This window comes from Mus musculus, chromosome 4 (assembly GCF_000001635.26).
Source record: "Mus musculus strain C57BL/6J chromosome 4, GRCm38.p6 C57BL/6J".
Classification (NCBI taxonomy): Eukaryota; Metazoa; Chordata; class Mammalia; order Rodentia; family Muridae; genus Mus; species Mus musculus.
The window spans coordinates 139,745,317-139,758,515 of record NC_000070.6 but is presented as its reverse complement, the minus strand read 5'-3'; the positions used below and the strand labels follow the sequence as shown (position 1 = coordinate 139,758,515).

The window sequence follows — 13,199 nt, the reverse complement described above, 5'->3', positions numbered from 1 at the left end:
TGTATCTGTTCTTGACTTCCAGCAAGAGGTCATTCTGTCCACACCTCCTGTCCTGTCTCCCTCGCTCCTCAGACTAGGGTGGGGTCCTCTGAGAATCTTCAGAATGGGGGAGGGGCATAAGCATGTCACAAGACCCGCTTCTTCTGATTTTCATTAGGCAAGCCTGGCACGTGCCAGGGCTGGGCAGGAGAGAAACAGATCCAGTCCTTGGACCCTCCTAAACTTGCTCATTCATCAAAATGTTTGTTGGACACCTGCTGTGTGCCAGGCACCTAGTTGGTCCCCAAGCAGCTCCTGCCCATCCAGGCTGCTGTGTCTGGCCACCATAGAATGTAACATATAAGTGCTGAGGGGGCACAGCAGCACACAGGATCAGTATCAGCCTGAGGCAGGGGAGAGTATGGGGCTGTAGGAAAACTGGGGGCTGCCTCTGTGAGGTGAGGCGACAGCCAATAAGATCAGAGCATCCCCCTGCTGGGCCTTCCACAGTCTCTTCTGATGCTAGCCAGGAAGGCCTTCTAAAATTCCCACTTCCTCCTTACTCCAAGGGACCTTGCCTGAAGTCCTTCCCCTGTGCACACACACACACACACACACACACACACACACGCACCAAATTTACAAGTGCTTGTGCACACGTGTGACAAACTCGCACATGTGCATAAGCAATGTGTCCATGTACACGAAGATAAACAGTGCCACGTACACAAACACAAATGTGTAATATTCCTGCACGCACAATCCTGAATACGATAGTCCTTTGTGCACATACATGCACACCCGATGCTCATGCATGCACGTGGTTAGCAGCTAAGCAAACTTGCACCCAGTACATACACATGTACATGCACATAGAGCCCCCACACACTCACACAACATTCACATCCCTGTCTATGTGCGGACAGACAACAGTCTCTATATGGTAATCCCCTGTGTACACCATATGCACAGCTATCACACCTATACATGGCTAATAGCCATAGACAGGTATGCGTAATACTTACATATGTCACATACATGTGTATGTGACCCATATACAGCCCAGACACATGGAGGACACACCCATACTGTGTTCTTGAGCTGTTTAGTTAAGGATCCCTCAGCACAGGGACAGACCAGAGCAGTTGGCCTGAGCCTCAGCTTCCTCATCTGCAGAGTAGGCTAACTGTTTGATAGAGTAGGCACCGGCCTTGACTGGGACAGGCTCTGGGAACCGGAGGGCACTCTGCTCCAGCACGTGAAGAAGAACCTCACAGGAGGCAAGAGGGATGCAGGCATGGGGCTGCCATGGAACATGGGAAGTGGGGGATGGGGTGCGGCCCATCCAGACACAGCAATGGCTGCTAAAGGGGCGGGGCCGGGAGACCTGGGAGAAATCTTGTTTGGAAGTTCCGAGTCAGCACCCGAAGCCCATTACAGCTGTCCACAGGGGGTGGAGGGGGCGTAGATCCTCTTAGCAGAGAATTGAGAGGAGAGGGTAGCTTCGGTAGCTGCCTGCCTGCCCCGGTGGGGGATTTCTCACTTGCACTAATCCCAGCTGGGGACAGACAGGGGGCCAGCATGGGGCGGGCGGGGGGGGGGCAGGGGTGTGTGTGTGTGTGTGTGTGTGTGTGTGTGTGTGTGTGTGTGTGTGTGTATGTGTTAGGATTGGAAGGGGTGAGAGATGCAAAGGTCTGCACAGGGAAGCTGGGGAATGTGGAGGTGAGAGGCTGTGGTGTATGGAGGTAAGTGTGGTATGTGTGTGTGAATGTGTGTGGTGTGGTATGTGGTGTATATGTGTGTGTGTGTGTGTGTGTGTGTGTCGTGTATGTAAGTGTTTGTAGTGTGTAGTGTGTGTATGTGTATGTGTGTGGTATGTGGTGTGTGTGTAGTATGTAGAATGGGTGTGGTGGTGTGTGTGTGTGTGTGTGTGTGTGTGTGTGTGTGTGGTGTGGCATGTACCCCAAGGGACTATGGCTATGTTTTGGGGCTACCTTGGGTAGTGATGTAGCCACTTGGTGACCACTAAAGTCATCTGGGGATATTTAAAATATTCCTGATACCCAGAGAGGTGACACCAGAGGATGGCCAAGGGAGAAGAATGGAGCTTGGAGTGTAGTTCTGTTCCTTTTCTGTGCTCACTCTACCCTGATGGAGGGTGCTTGGACCCAGGGGTACCCCAGTTAAGCCCATTCTCAGGGTAGTCTCTGGTCCTTCAAGACATTTTTTTTTATTGCACAGCTCCAACAAATGCTGCCTTCCATTCCTGGCATTAAAACAGGCTGTGTCCCATATGTCCCCACTCTGTCCCGGTCACTCTCAGAAGTCACCTGTGATGTGTTAGCAAGGTGGTGAGCCAAGGATGGAACTGGACCGGTTGGCAGAGAAGAGCAGGATTCTCTGCCACTCGGAGACTCCTTCATGGCCAAATATAGTCTGAGGATGGGAGTAGGGGAGGTGCATGGGAGTCAGTAAGACACTTACCAAAATGTGTGTGCAGAGATAAAGGGCGTTCCTGATGCTAAGGAAGGTCTTAAGTTTGGGGGGTCAGAAGAGAGTGGTACCATTTATGTGGCTAAATTTGCCTGTACCAAGGTATGAGTTTCTGAGCAGCTGAAGACTAAGAGACCTCATAGGCTTGTCCCAAGTCCCTCCCTCCACCCCCTCCTCTCTGAGGATAACCACCACCATGCCTGAGGGGGTGTGGTCTGCTGCAGTGGTCCGTACCTGCTCCCTTTTGGAGAGTGCAGCCAACTCCTAGGTGGGACTCATTCCAGAGCAGAGCCAAGCTTCCAGCTTGTGGGCAGGGCTAAAAAGGACACATTCACCCAGGTGGCTGGAGAAGGGTTCCCTTTGTCTGCTATCTTAGGTTCATTGCCATCTCAGGGGGTTCTGGGGACCCTCCTTGCTCCTCTGTTTTAACCCAGGTTATAGCAGAAGCCTGCAGGGAGGGAGGACTGGCTGGCTGGAGGGAGGTCTGAACGGGATCTTTTCCCATTATAGAGATAAGAAGACTGAGTCCTAGGAGGTTTAAGAACTTGCAGCAGGGGTAGGGGTCAGGGCACAGTGGGGTCCCTGATTTGGTCTTGAGTCCCGAAACTAAAGTAACTATTTCCGAAGCCAGGCATGGGAGTTTGTAATCCCAGCAGTTGCCTGTGGATACAGGGCTATATTTACCTGTGTGTGGAGGAGTTCCTGGGCAGCCTTAGACAACACGAGACCCGATCTGGTAGGGTAGTTGTGAGTTCGAGGCCAGACTGGACTAGAGTGAGACATTATCTCAAAAGACAAAAAAACAAGCACCCCCCCCTCCCCAGGCTCCAAGAGCACTCCAGCTTTCTTGCCTTTAGCTGGTCTAGGGCCCTTGGGGAAAGGGCCTTACTTCTCAAGGCCTCAGAGAAGGAACAGCCTCTAACCTACAGCTGGCCACAGGGTTCTTTGACCTAATGGCAACACCCCTCCCATTTACCTTCTCAGTCCCAGGCCCCTCTCCCCACCACCCAGAGCCTACTGCACGGCTCCGGTTTAGCTATGGCACCTCTCATTTCAGTTTTGCTCCCCAAGCTGCGCTGGGTTATCAGAAAGGGTGCAGAGCTCCAAGCTCAGGCTCCGCCATCCCAGGCCCTCAGGCCAGCTCAGGCACGGAGGGAATTAATTACATTCTACCATCCCCTTTTAAAGTAGGGGAGTACATCAGGGCGTCCACAGAGGAGAGGTTGCAGCGCAGAGGCTGTGGAAGGGAGGGGGGCCACCCCTGAAAGCAGCAGGCCTCTCCCCAGGGGCGGAAGGGGGTGGGTGAAGCTGGGCCCCTTATTGATTTAGCCAGGTTCAGGCTGGGACTGATTTGGGGTAAGGGGTGGGGGGTGGGGGAGATGCTGAGGGTTGGGAGGGGAGGGGGGAAGGGAGGAAGAGAGAGAGAGGAAGGTAGGGCTGTCAGTCAGGCTGACGGACAGCCTAGAGATTTGCCTTCAGATAAAACCTTACAGATGTGGAGGTCAGTATTGATTTTGAGTTAGTAACGGTACCTTACCAAGAAGTAATACATTAGTGAGAGCAAGGTCACCAGGAAAAGCAAGCCCCACCGTGAGGCCGCGGCATTCCTGAAGGCGTGTACATTACCGCATCAGACCAGGACTTCCTCAAGTTCAAAAGTGTGCAGGCCCAGACCTCCTCCGCTGGGCCCTCACTGTGGGTAAGATGCTTCCTTCCTCTGTGGCACAGAGGGACTTTTTGCCAGAGGTCCCTAGGGCTCTGTACCATCAGGGCTTCGAAGACCCCCCGGGGAGCACCCACAGAGAAGCCAGAGACCCAGGCATAGACGTCAGAGTGGCTGCTGGCTGACTGTGTCAAGCTCCATGGGCCTCTCACTCCCTGGTGCCTCAGTTTCCCCATCTACAGATTAGGGGTAGAATACCCATTTGCTAGAGGAACCGCTGCAGTGACCAGGTACAACCTTGGTGGCGGAGGTTTTTCCTCTATGGTGGCCTCCTGGGATCTCCTAGGTTGTGCCCTGTCTGTTTCCTGGGAAGTTGCCCTCCTGCAGATGAAATGGAAACCACTTGATCCAGGAGCCTCCAGGGACTCAGAGTCACTATTCACACCTACCCCAGATGTGGATTTGACTTGATGTTCCAGGCCAAATCCCATTGAGCAAATCCCATTATGGGAAAAGCTCCCTGGGCCGAGCTGTCTGTTAGCTGGCAGGGTCCATGGCCTTCAGAGCCATCGGGCACAACACACACCCCTTCCAACAAAGGGCTGCAGGAGGCCCTGCCCCCTCCCGAGTCTCCTTCTTGTGTAGCCCTGGCTGTAGACCAGGATAGCCTTGAACTCACATAGATCCACATACTTCTGCCTCCCAAGTGCTGGGATTAAGAGCACCCAGAAACATGTTCGGCCTAAAATATTTTTAAAGAAGAGTTCATAGCTGGGGGGTGGTGGCTCATGCCTTTAATCCCAGCACTTGGGAGGCAGAGGCAGGTGGGTTTCTGAGTTCAAGGCCAGCCTGGTCTACAGAGTGAGTTCCAGAACAGCCAGGGTGACACAGAGAAACCCTGTCTTGAGAAAAGAAAAAACAAACAAACAGACAAAAAGCAAAAGAAGAATTCATTATTTTCCATTTTACGTGTGTATGTGCCTACATGAGGCTGTGTACGCAGGTGCCCAAAGAGACCAGAAGAGGGCACTGGATCCCCTGGAACTATAGTTTATAGGCGACTCTGTGCTGCCTGATGTCGGTTCTGGGAACTTCCACAGTGGTCTCCAGGGTGAGAAGTTATGCTCTTTCTCTGTCTACATATTTGATTGACAGCTCTGAGAGGGATCTGAGGTTATTCTTCAGAACATCCTAGTGATCGACTTAGTATCCGGTACATAATAAACACTCAATAAATATCATTAGAGCCCTATTTGTGAATTCAGCGAGCACTTCTGAGCTCATTGTAGACAGTGGACCAGAAGCAAACACTGAGGCTGCAGAGGATAACAACACATACTTTGGGCCCACAGCAATGTCCCATGGCCCATTCATTAGATGATAAATGAGTATATAAATGTTGTCTGCCCCGGGCAATATACAATATTGCTGAATTCCCAAAGGACAGGAGGAACTGAGCTGGCAGAGAAAGTTCAGACCACAAGAAGCCCTTGCTGGAGCCCTTCGGAGTTCTTGGGTGACATCAGGTCTGGCCACTGTCCTGTGTGAGTGTCAGTTGTAGAGAGTATGTGTATATGAGGTCTCTGAGGTACCACCTCCTCTCCGTACCTTCCTTTCTCCTTCTTCCCCTCCCACCATCTTTTCTGAGCTGGCCCATCTTGGTAAAGGGCAGTACGGAGAGAGTCAAACTCCTTCAGGAGCCTCTTCCAGAAGGGAAGGGGCTGGTGAGCTGGTTCCTAGGGCCCAGCTTCCTCCAAGGGGAAGCAGGCTCTCTCTGTGGTGGGCAGGATGACCGACAGTGTCATCGTCTAGGTGAGAGCGTTGGATCTTGGTTGGGAATCAAACATCATTGGGAACAGTGGGGTCTCCCAGACCAAGATCCTGAGTTCACCCTGAAGCCCCTGCATTGGGACACCCATCTCGAAGATCTGAAAGGCACAGATGTAGTTCAGTGTTTAGGTGTCTCCACATCCTAAAAATCCAGCACCCTGCTATTGATCCTAACCTGACAGAGATGCCAGAGGCAGGGTGAGTCTGTGAGCTAGGCAGACAGACAGCACAAAGTGGTCCAGGGGCATCCACCCAACCTCAGATCTCACTTCACACCTCCCCAAAGACATATAATATCTTTGCCATCTTGGGGTGGACCACAGGGTTCCATCCAACCTAAAAAAAGAAATCCCACCAGCAGAACCTGTGGACAGCCTGCCCTGCCCCACCCCACCCTTGGCTCTGGTTTGGACCAAGTACTCAGTTTATAAAGTTTAGGTATCAAAGGTGGTGTTCTATGCCCCCCCCCTCCTCAGGCTCCCCAAGAAACAGGTGATTGCATGACCCTGGAGTAGGATCCTCCAAAGGGCTTGGATGAGTCAACTCGGTCCTTGGGAATCCATGGCTGGTGATCTTAGCCATGAACCAGGCAGGCCCTAGCCTGCTGGATCCCTGACCACTAGCTAGGAGATATGGTGGAGGCATCGCTCTCTGTGGACCTCACTGATTTTATCTGACAAATGGGTTCTTAGCTCTGCCCCACGTCTCCATAGTTCTCTGGATTGGAGACAGCATGCAGGTGAGTGGCTAAGAAGAGGTTTGAAGGGAGGGGCAACTGAGGAGGCTCGTGAGAACAGGATCCTATTTTCCCACCTCTTAGCCAGGCTCAAGGGAGGGCATGTCCCTGGCAGAGATCCCCTCAGCCTCCAGTGCACCCTCTGACTCAGCCACCCTCGCAAACCCTTTCCCCAGGATTTCAGAGGTCATGGGATTTCCTGGCTGTCCACACCCACTCAGACACACAGCCGTTAAGTATGAGAACTTTGTTCTGCCCAAGGCTTATAGAACCTGTGTGTCTGCCCTTGACCCGTTCTCCTGCCCCTGAGTCTGTGCAGGACAAGCCACTGGGAAAACCACTTAGCCCAGAGCCTCTTTCCTATAGGGTGGCATCTCCAGGAGGTCACCGGAGGCCTGGGACCCACAGAGCAGGTCTTTGAGGATATGCTTATTTGACCCCTCTGGGTGACTGTGCCCTCTCACCCTGTAGGGTCATCACTTACACTGTCAATCCCTACTGTCCCTTGGAGTGCTCGGTGGCAGGTCCTACCTTCTCTAAAGCTCTTTGGACCCCAGGCAGTCTGGGTGCACTCCATGGCTTCCACAGCCAAAAGCTATCTCTATCAAATGCCTCAATGCTTTCTTGTGCTTTGGGGACCTTCGCTCATTGCCGAGATCTTTCTGTTCATTCTTCCACCGGGACAGGGGCCAAGACCCTGATCTGAAGTTCTGTGGCCTTCAGCCTGGGGTGCGGGGATAGACTTATCACCAGTACCTACTGAATGACTAAGCAAGCACCCCAGTGACCCAACATCCATCCTTCAGGGTGAGTTTTCAGAGTTCAGTCTGGGGGTCCCACAGGTCAAGCAGGGTCATGGGTGAAGGCCAGAGACTGCAGGGTCTGACAGTCACAGAAAGGTCTCAGGGGAGCTGTTAAAAAACGTGGGCCTTGGGCTGGCGAGACTGCTCAGTGGGTTAAGGCACTTGCCGACAAGCCTGACGACTTGAACTCTATCCCCAGAACCCACGTGGTGGAGGGAGAGAACTGATTGCCGTGGATTGTCTTCTGATCACCACCCGCAGGCTATGATATGCACCCACACCCACAAAAATACATAAATGAAAAATTAAAAGCAAAGGCTTTGGACTTTGACAGAGCAGAGGCGGGAGCTCAAAGTCCAGAAAGTCGTGAATGGCACCGGGTCTTAAGCACAGCACAGGCATGGGGGCGTTAAACGAGGAAGACGAGTGAGTGTGTACATGTGTGCGTGTGAAGATGGGCCATCCCAGTGTGATGCGGGAGGCACGGCCCTCTAGCTACTGGAGGAAAGCTCCGTGATTGTCCAGACACCATCATCTAGATAGGACACTGAGGAATGTATGCCTCAATTCATGCACACATTAGTTCATTCATTTATTCATTTGCCCCTTTAGCTGATAGGCCCGGGGTGTCCATTAGCTAGTGAGTGTATTTGTTCATTCATGCATGCGTTCATTCATTTATTCATCCCTTCAGCTGATAGCTCCGTGCAAATCTATCTCTCATTCATGTGTGCATTCATTCATTCAGCCTGATGGACTGTAGGTTAAGCATCCCTGATAGGCCCTAAGTGCTACCTACCTACCTACAGCCCGTTCACTCATTCATTCATCCATTCATTCATCCACTAGTTCATTCATTCACTCACTCATTCACTTATTTTCTTACTCATTCATTTACTCACTCATTCATTCATCCACTGATTCATTCATTCATTCACTACTCATTCACTCACTCATTCATTCATTTACTTATTCATTCACTCATTCATTCATCCATTAGTTCATTCATTCACTCAATCTTTCATTCTTAACTCATTTGTTCATTCATCCACTCATTCATTCATTCATTCATCCACTCATTCATTCATTCACTCATTCATTCACTCATTTACTCACTAATTCATCCATTCACTCACTCATTCATTAATATAACTGATCTATCCAGAGCCTTGTATAGTTAGTGCATTTGTTAATTTACATATGTAAATACCCACTCATTTGTGCATTCATCCATTTCTTCACTCACTCAGCTGGTAGGTTCAGGATGCCCTTTATGAAGTTAGTTCATTCATTCATGCATCCATTGACTGACTGATTCGTTCATTCATTCATTCTGCTGATAACTTCGAGTTCCTCTTATCTAGCTGGTGTCCTCATTCATTCGTTCAGCTGATAGGTCCAGGTTCCGCTTATCTAGTCATTAAGTTATCATTCATGTCTGTGGGCGTTCATCAAGCCATTCATCCATCCAGCTGATAGGTTCAGGATGTCCCTTGTGTAATTAGTTCTTTCATTTCTGCACTTATTGGTTTATTCAGGCATACATTCAGCAGAAAGTAGAGGGTAACCCCTCAAACTAGGCCATAGGGACATAGAAGTAACAAAGCAAGCGCCTGCCCTGCTCCCGGAGCTCTTACTGGAAAACAGCCCCTTGGGCTCCCACGTGGGCAGGAAAAACACTGGAGATGAGCTGCCATTTCCCACACTAGGCTGTGATCCTGCTGAGGTCTGCCCTGGGCATGTGTGGGTAGTGTGTGCCCTGACCTGCCTGATCCCTGCATGCTCGTGCCCCAGGGTCCAGCCTTTGGTATGCATTGCCTATCTCTCCTGCAGGTCATGAGCATCCTTAGCAACCCGAGTGCCGTGCCTCCACAGCCCCAGGCCGACTTCTCCATCTCCCCGCTGCATGGAGGCCTGGACTCGGCTTCCTCCATCTCAGCCAGCTGCAGCCAACGGGCCGACTCCATCAAGCCAGGAGACAGCTTGCCCACGTCCCAGTCTTACTGCCCACCCACCTACAGCACCACTGGCTACAGTGTGGACCCTGTGGCTGGCTACCAGTACAGCCAGTATGGCCAAAGTGAGTGTTTTCCTTGCTACCCATCTCTAAGGGGGCTGACTCATTCCTGGGCAAGGCGTTGGTCAGGGTGGAGGGTGTCTTTTTCTTTAGAAGAATTTAAAATTTATTTCATCATTTTATGTGTATGAGAGTTTGTGTACTATGTGTATGCAGTACCTGCAGGGGTCAGAAGAGGGCATCAGAACCCCTGGAACAGAATTACAGGTGGTTGTGAGCCATTTTATGGGTGCTGGGGACTAAGCCCAGGTCCTTGACAAGAGCAGCCAGTGCTCTTAACCACTGAGCCATCTCTCGAGTCCTCTATTAAAATTAAATTAGCGTGCATGTATGTGTGTCTGTGTCTCTGTGTTTGTGTGTGTGTGTGTATGTGTCTGTGTGTCTCTGTATGTGTGTGTGTGTGGTGTATGTGAGTGGGGACACTTGAGTGGAGGTCAGAGGACAACTTTTGAGCAGTTTTCTCTTTACTTTTATTTGGGTTCTGGGAATCAAACTCAGGGTTATGTTTTTTCCCCTTTGAGCCATCTCATAGGCCCAGATGCCCCTTTCACAGGCCGGAAAACTGAGGTCCATAATGGAAGCAGAGGTGACCTAAGATGTTCTGAACTGGTCATCAGATGCAGTGACCCACCTCTTAGTAAGGACACCATACATATGAGTGTGAGTGCACACACACACACACACACACACACACACACACACACACCAGTTCCCCACAAATGCTCCTACAATCTTTAGAGGCCACACTTTATAAGGAGAAAGGGCAGGATTTTTTTATTAGCATGTTCTATTTCACCCAGTATACCCAGATCACTGTTCCCACAATCCGCAGGCGATACCCAGGAGATGGTCCGTATTCTTTCATTCCGACTTAGTGGCTTTTGTTGCTGTCCTTTGGTGGTACTGGGAATTAAACCCAGGACCTTGCCCAAACTAGGCATGAGTGCCACCACTGAGCTACATCCCCAACCCTCTACTTACTTTATATTTGCGACAAGGTTCACAAAGATCTCCACACTGGCCTGAACTCATTCTGTAGCCCAAATGGGGCTTGAACTTGCTATCCTTCATCAACACTTAAGCTTCAGGAGGGTGCTAGTGGGGACACAATGCTGCACACCCAAGCCTTTCTAAACAGGCTCATAGGGTTTCAACAAGAACCAACTAAATTAAAGACCAGATTTTACATTTGAATGACATAAAACTAAGTAAACATCCTTGAGTCTGCTCCCCATGGTGCTAGGCGCAGGTCAAGTGTAGGACAGCTAGCGGCATGTGGCACGAATGCAAGAGGATGGCTGTGTACAGACTGCTCTCTGTGTGACAGGCCTCTCAAGTCTCCAGGGTCTCACATACCCAGTCCAGCCACTGTCCCCTTGGTGTCTTGGCTTGATAGAGCAACAGCAGACTCTCAGATCAACAGCTGGGCGAGCCTGGCTTGGCCGCAACTTCTGGCCGTCGCCTGACGGGGCCAGCAGCAGGGCAGGCTCAGACAGGATGGGGGAGCCAAAGGTCACAAGGCTGCCCTCGCGCCACCTTTCAGCAAAGGCCTCACCTGCTGGTGTCAAACTAATCAGGAGGGTGTGTGGAGAGAGTGGGGCCTCCAGCCTAAGGGCACCCTCTCCAGCTGTTGCCTGCTCCTGCCACACTGACCTTTGCTTCCTTAGGCCCCCAGCCCGCTCCAACCTCATGGCCTTGGCCTCCACGGTTAAATGAGGGCCAGCTGTGTGGGCCTATACCTCCCATGTGCGTATGTGCAAGCTTGTATGTGTGAATGCATCACGGGATTGTTACAGTCCAAAGCGTCTGCAGGCACACTGTGTGCAAGTGATGTGGCTGCAAAGTGCCCACATCTTCCCAGATAAGTGAGTTGTCTGTGTGTGTGTGTGTGTGTGTGTGTGAACGTGTGTTGAATGTGTATACGTTTACATGTAACTGTACACATGGACATACAAATGGCTGTTCTGTGTACACATTGCATATGTGTATATGGCTTTGTAGGAGCACACAGGCACACATACATGTGAGAGTATATGGTGGCAATATACACACATGTTTAAATTTTCTTAGGTGGGTTCTTATGGGCTGATGTGTCTATATGTGTGTGTGTGCACTGGCATATGTGTGTGTGTGTGTGTGTTTGTGTGTGTTGAAAGTGTACGACCAATATGCAGATAAGTGTGGTTGTGTGCACATGTATATTTTGGCATGTACTTGTGCTTAAAGGTATCTATGATTAGGTATGACTTAGATGCTCGCATGAACATGATATGCATACCTGGGTGTGTTCATATGCAGTGCCTGGGCATGCTTGTGTATGCAATTGTGTGTGTGCCTATGGGAGTGCAGGACCATGCCTGTGAATGTGTGCTTGGGAAGCCCAGCACTACACGATCATCTGCATGCAGGACACACCAGTGTCCATGGAAGCCTTTCCACGCCGTCCCTGGTTGACCCCCTGACCTAGCGCATGTTCCCAGTCCAACACAGGACACACATGCTCTTGATAAAACATTTGAGAGCAGCAGCGGCAATGTGGCCGGCCCCGGGCAGGCGTTAGTCACACCCGGAGCCTGGAGCCCCTGCCCTGCTCCAGGGCGCCTGCCCAATTCGGAAATAAAATTAACCCCAAAGTCAGCATGGGGGTGGTGGAGGAGGGGGATCAAAAGAGAAGGGGCCCAGGAGGCCAGAAAGGAGAAGCAGTTGCCCTCCCTCTCCTTCCTCCCTCCTCCCCTCCTTTCTCCTCCTCCTCCGTTACTGCAGGGAGAGCTCAGGGCTCCTCAAGGGCCATGGTCTCCAGCCACTTACTGAGGCACCTCGGCCACCATGTGTCACCCAGCTGTCACACACACCCAGCCTCAGCTTTCCCACCTGCAGAATGGGTCTGGGGACGAGGCACATCCTCTCAGCCATTTCCAGCCACACTGCCTTTTTTTCTGTTGACCTTCTGGGGCAGTCCAAGGACATGTCACATTTCTGTTAACCAGCAGCCAACACCCCTAAGCACACAGGAGGCCAGGTTCTCTAATAAGCTTTGAAAGTCACACATTCTGGACTCCCCTGTGTTGGTCTTGATCCACCTGTCACTTGCTGCCTCCTGTCCCATGCTTGAGTTTAGCCCATGCAGCTCTGTGTGAAATACGTGCTTCTCAGCCACAGAGCTTCCCCACCTCCTGGTCCTCAGTTTGTTAGGCTCAAAGAGGTAGAGCAGTGTTCCCAATGTCCCACAGCCAGGCAGTTGTGATTCAGCTTCCTTACCTCGGAGCACAGGTGAGCCAGCCTGGGAAAGACACTTGGCACTGATCGGGTACACACTCTCCCGTGTGCACACTCGTGTGTGGGAGTGCTGCTGTCCATGTGCGCAGAGTCAAGGTGTAACTTGCTAAATGCGTATGCAGGGAGGGGAGAGAAATGATTGCTAGCTGGCGCCCCATCTCTGCTGCCACACAGGGCTGTGTGCATGGTCATTCTCACTGTCTTAGTATAGAAATGAGACTTAGAGAAGTTACTAGAGAGGGGTTGGTTGGCTTTGTTGGTGGCCACACCTGCATCCTGGTCATTAGGAGCCAATTTCAGGTGTGTTTGAAACATGCACGTGACCTAACTCCTGTGCAGCAG

The 13,199-nt window shown here is 51.3% G+C and overlaps 1 protein-coding gene across 4 annotated transcripts in view; it reads left to right on the top strand.

The window, feature by feature from the left end:
- Pax7 (paired box 7) overlaps positions 1-13,199 on the top strand; it is a 96,472-nt gene that overhangs the window by 75,015 nt on the left and 8,258 nt on the right. For all 4 annotated transcript variants that reach the window (XM_006538630.2, XM_006538629.2, XM_006538631.2 and 1 more), the window contains exon 8: positions 9,338-9,584. In XM_006538630.2, coding sequence (XP_006538693.1) covers positions 9,338-9,584 — 247 coding nt within the window. The remainder of the gene's footprint in view (positions 1-9,337; positions 9,585-13,199) is intronic.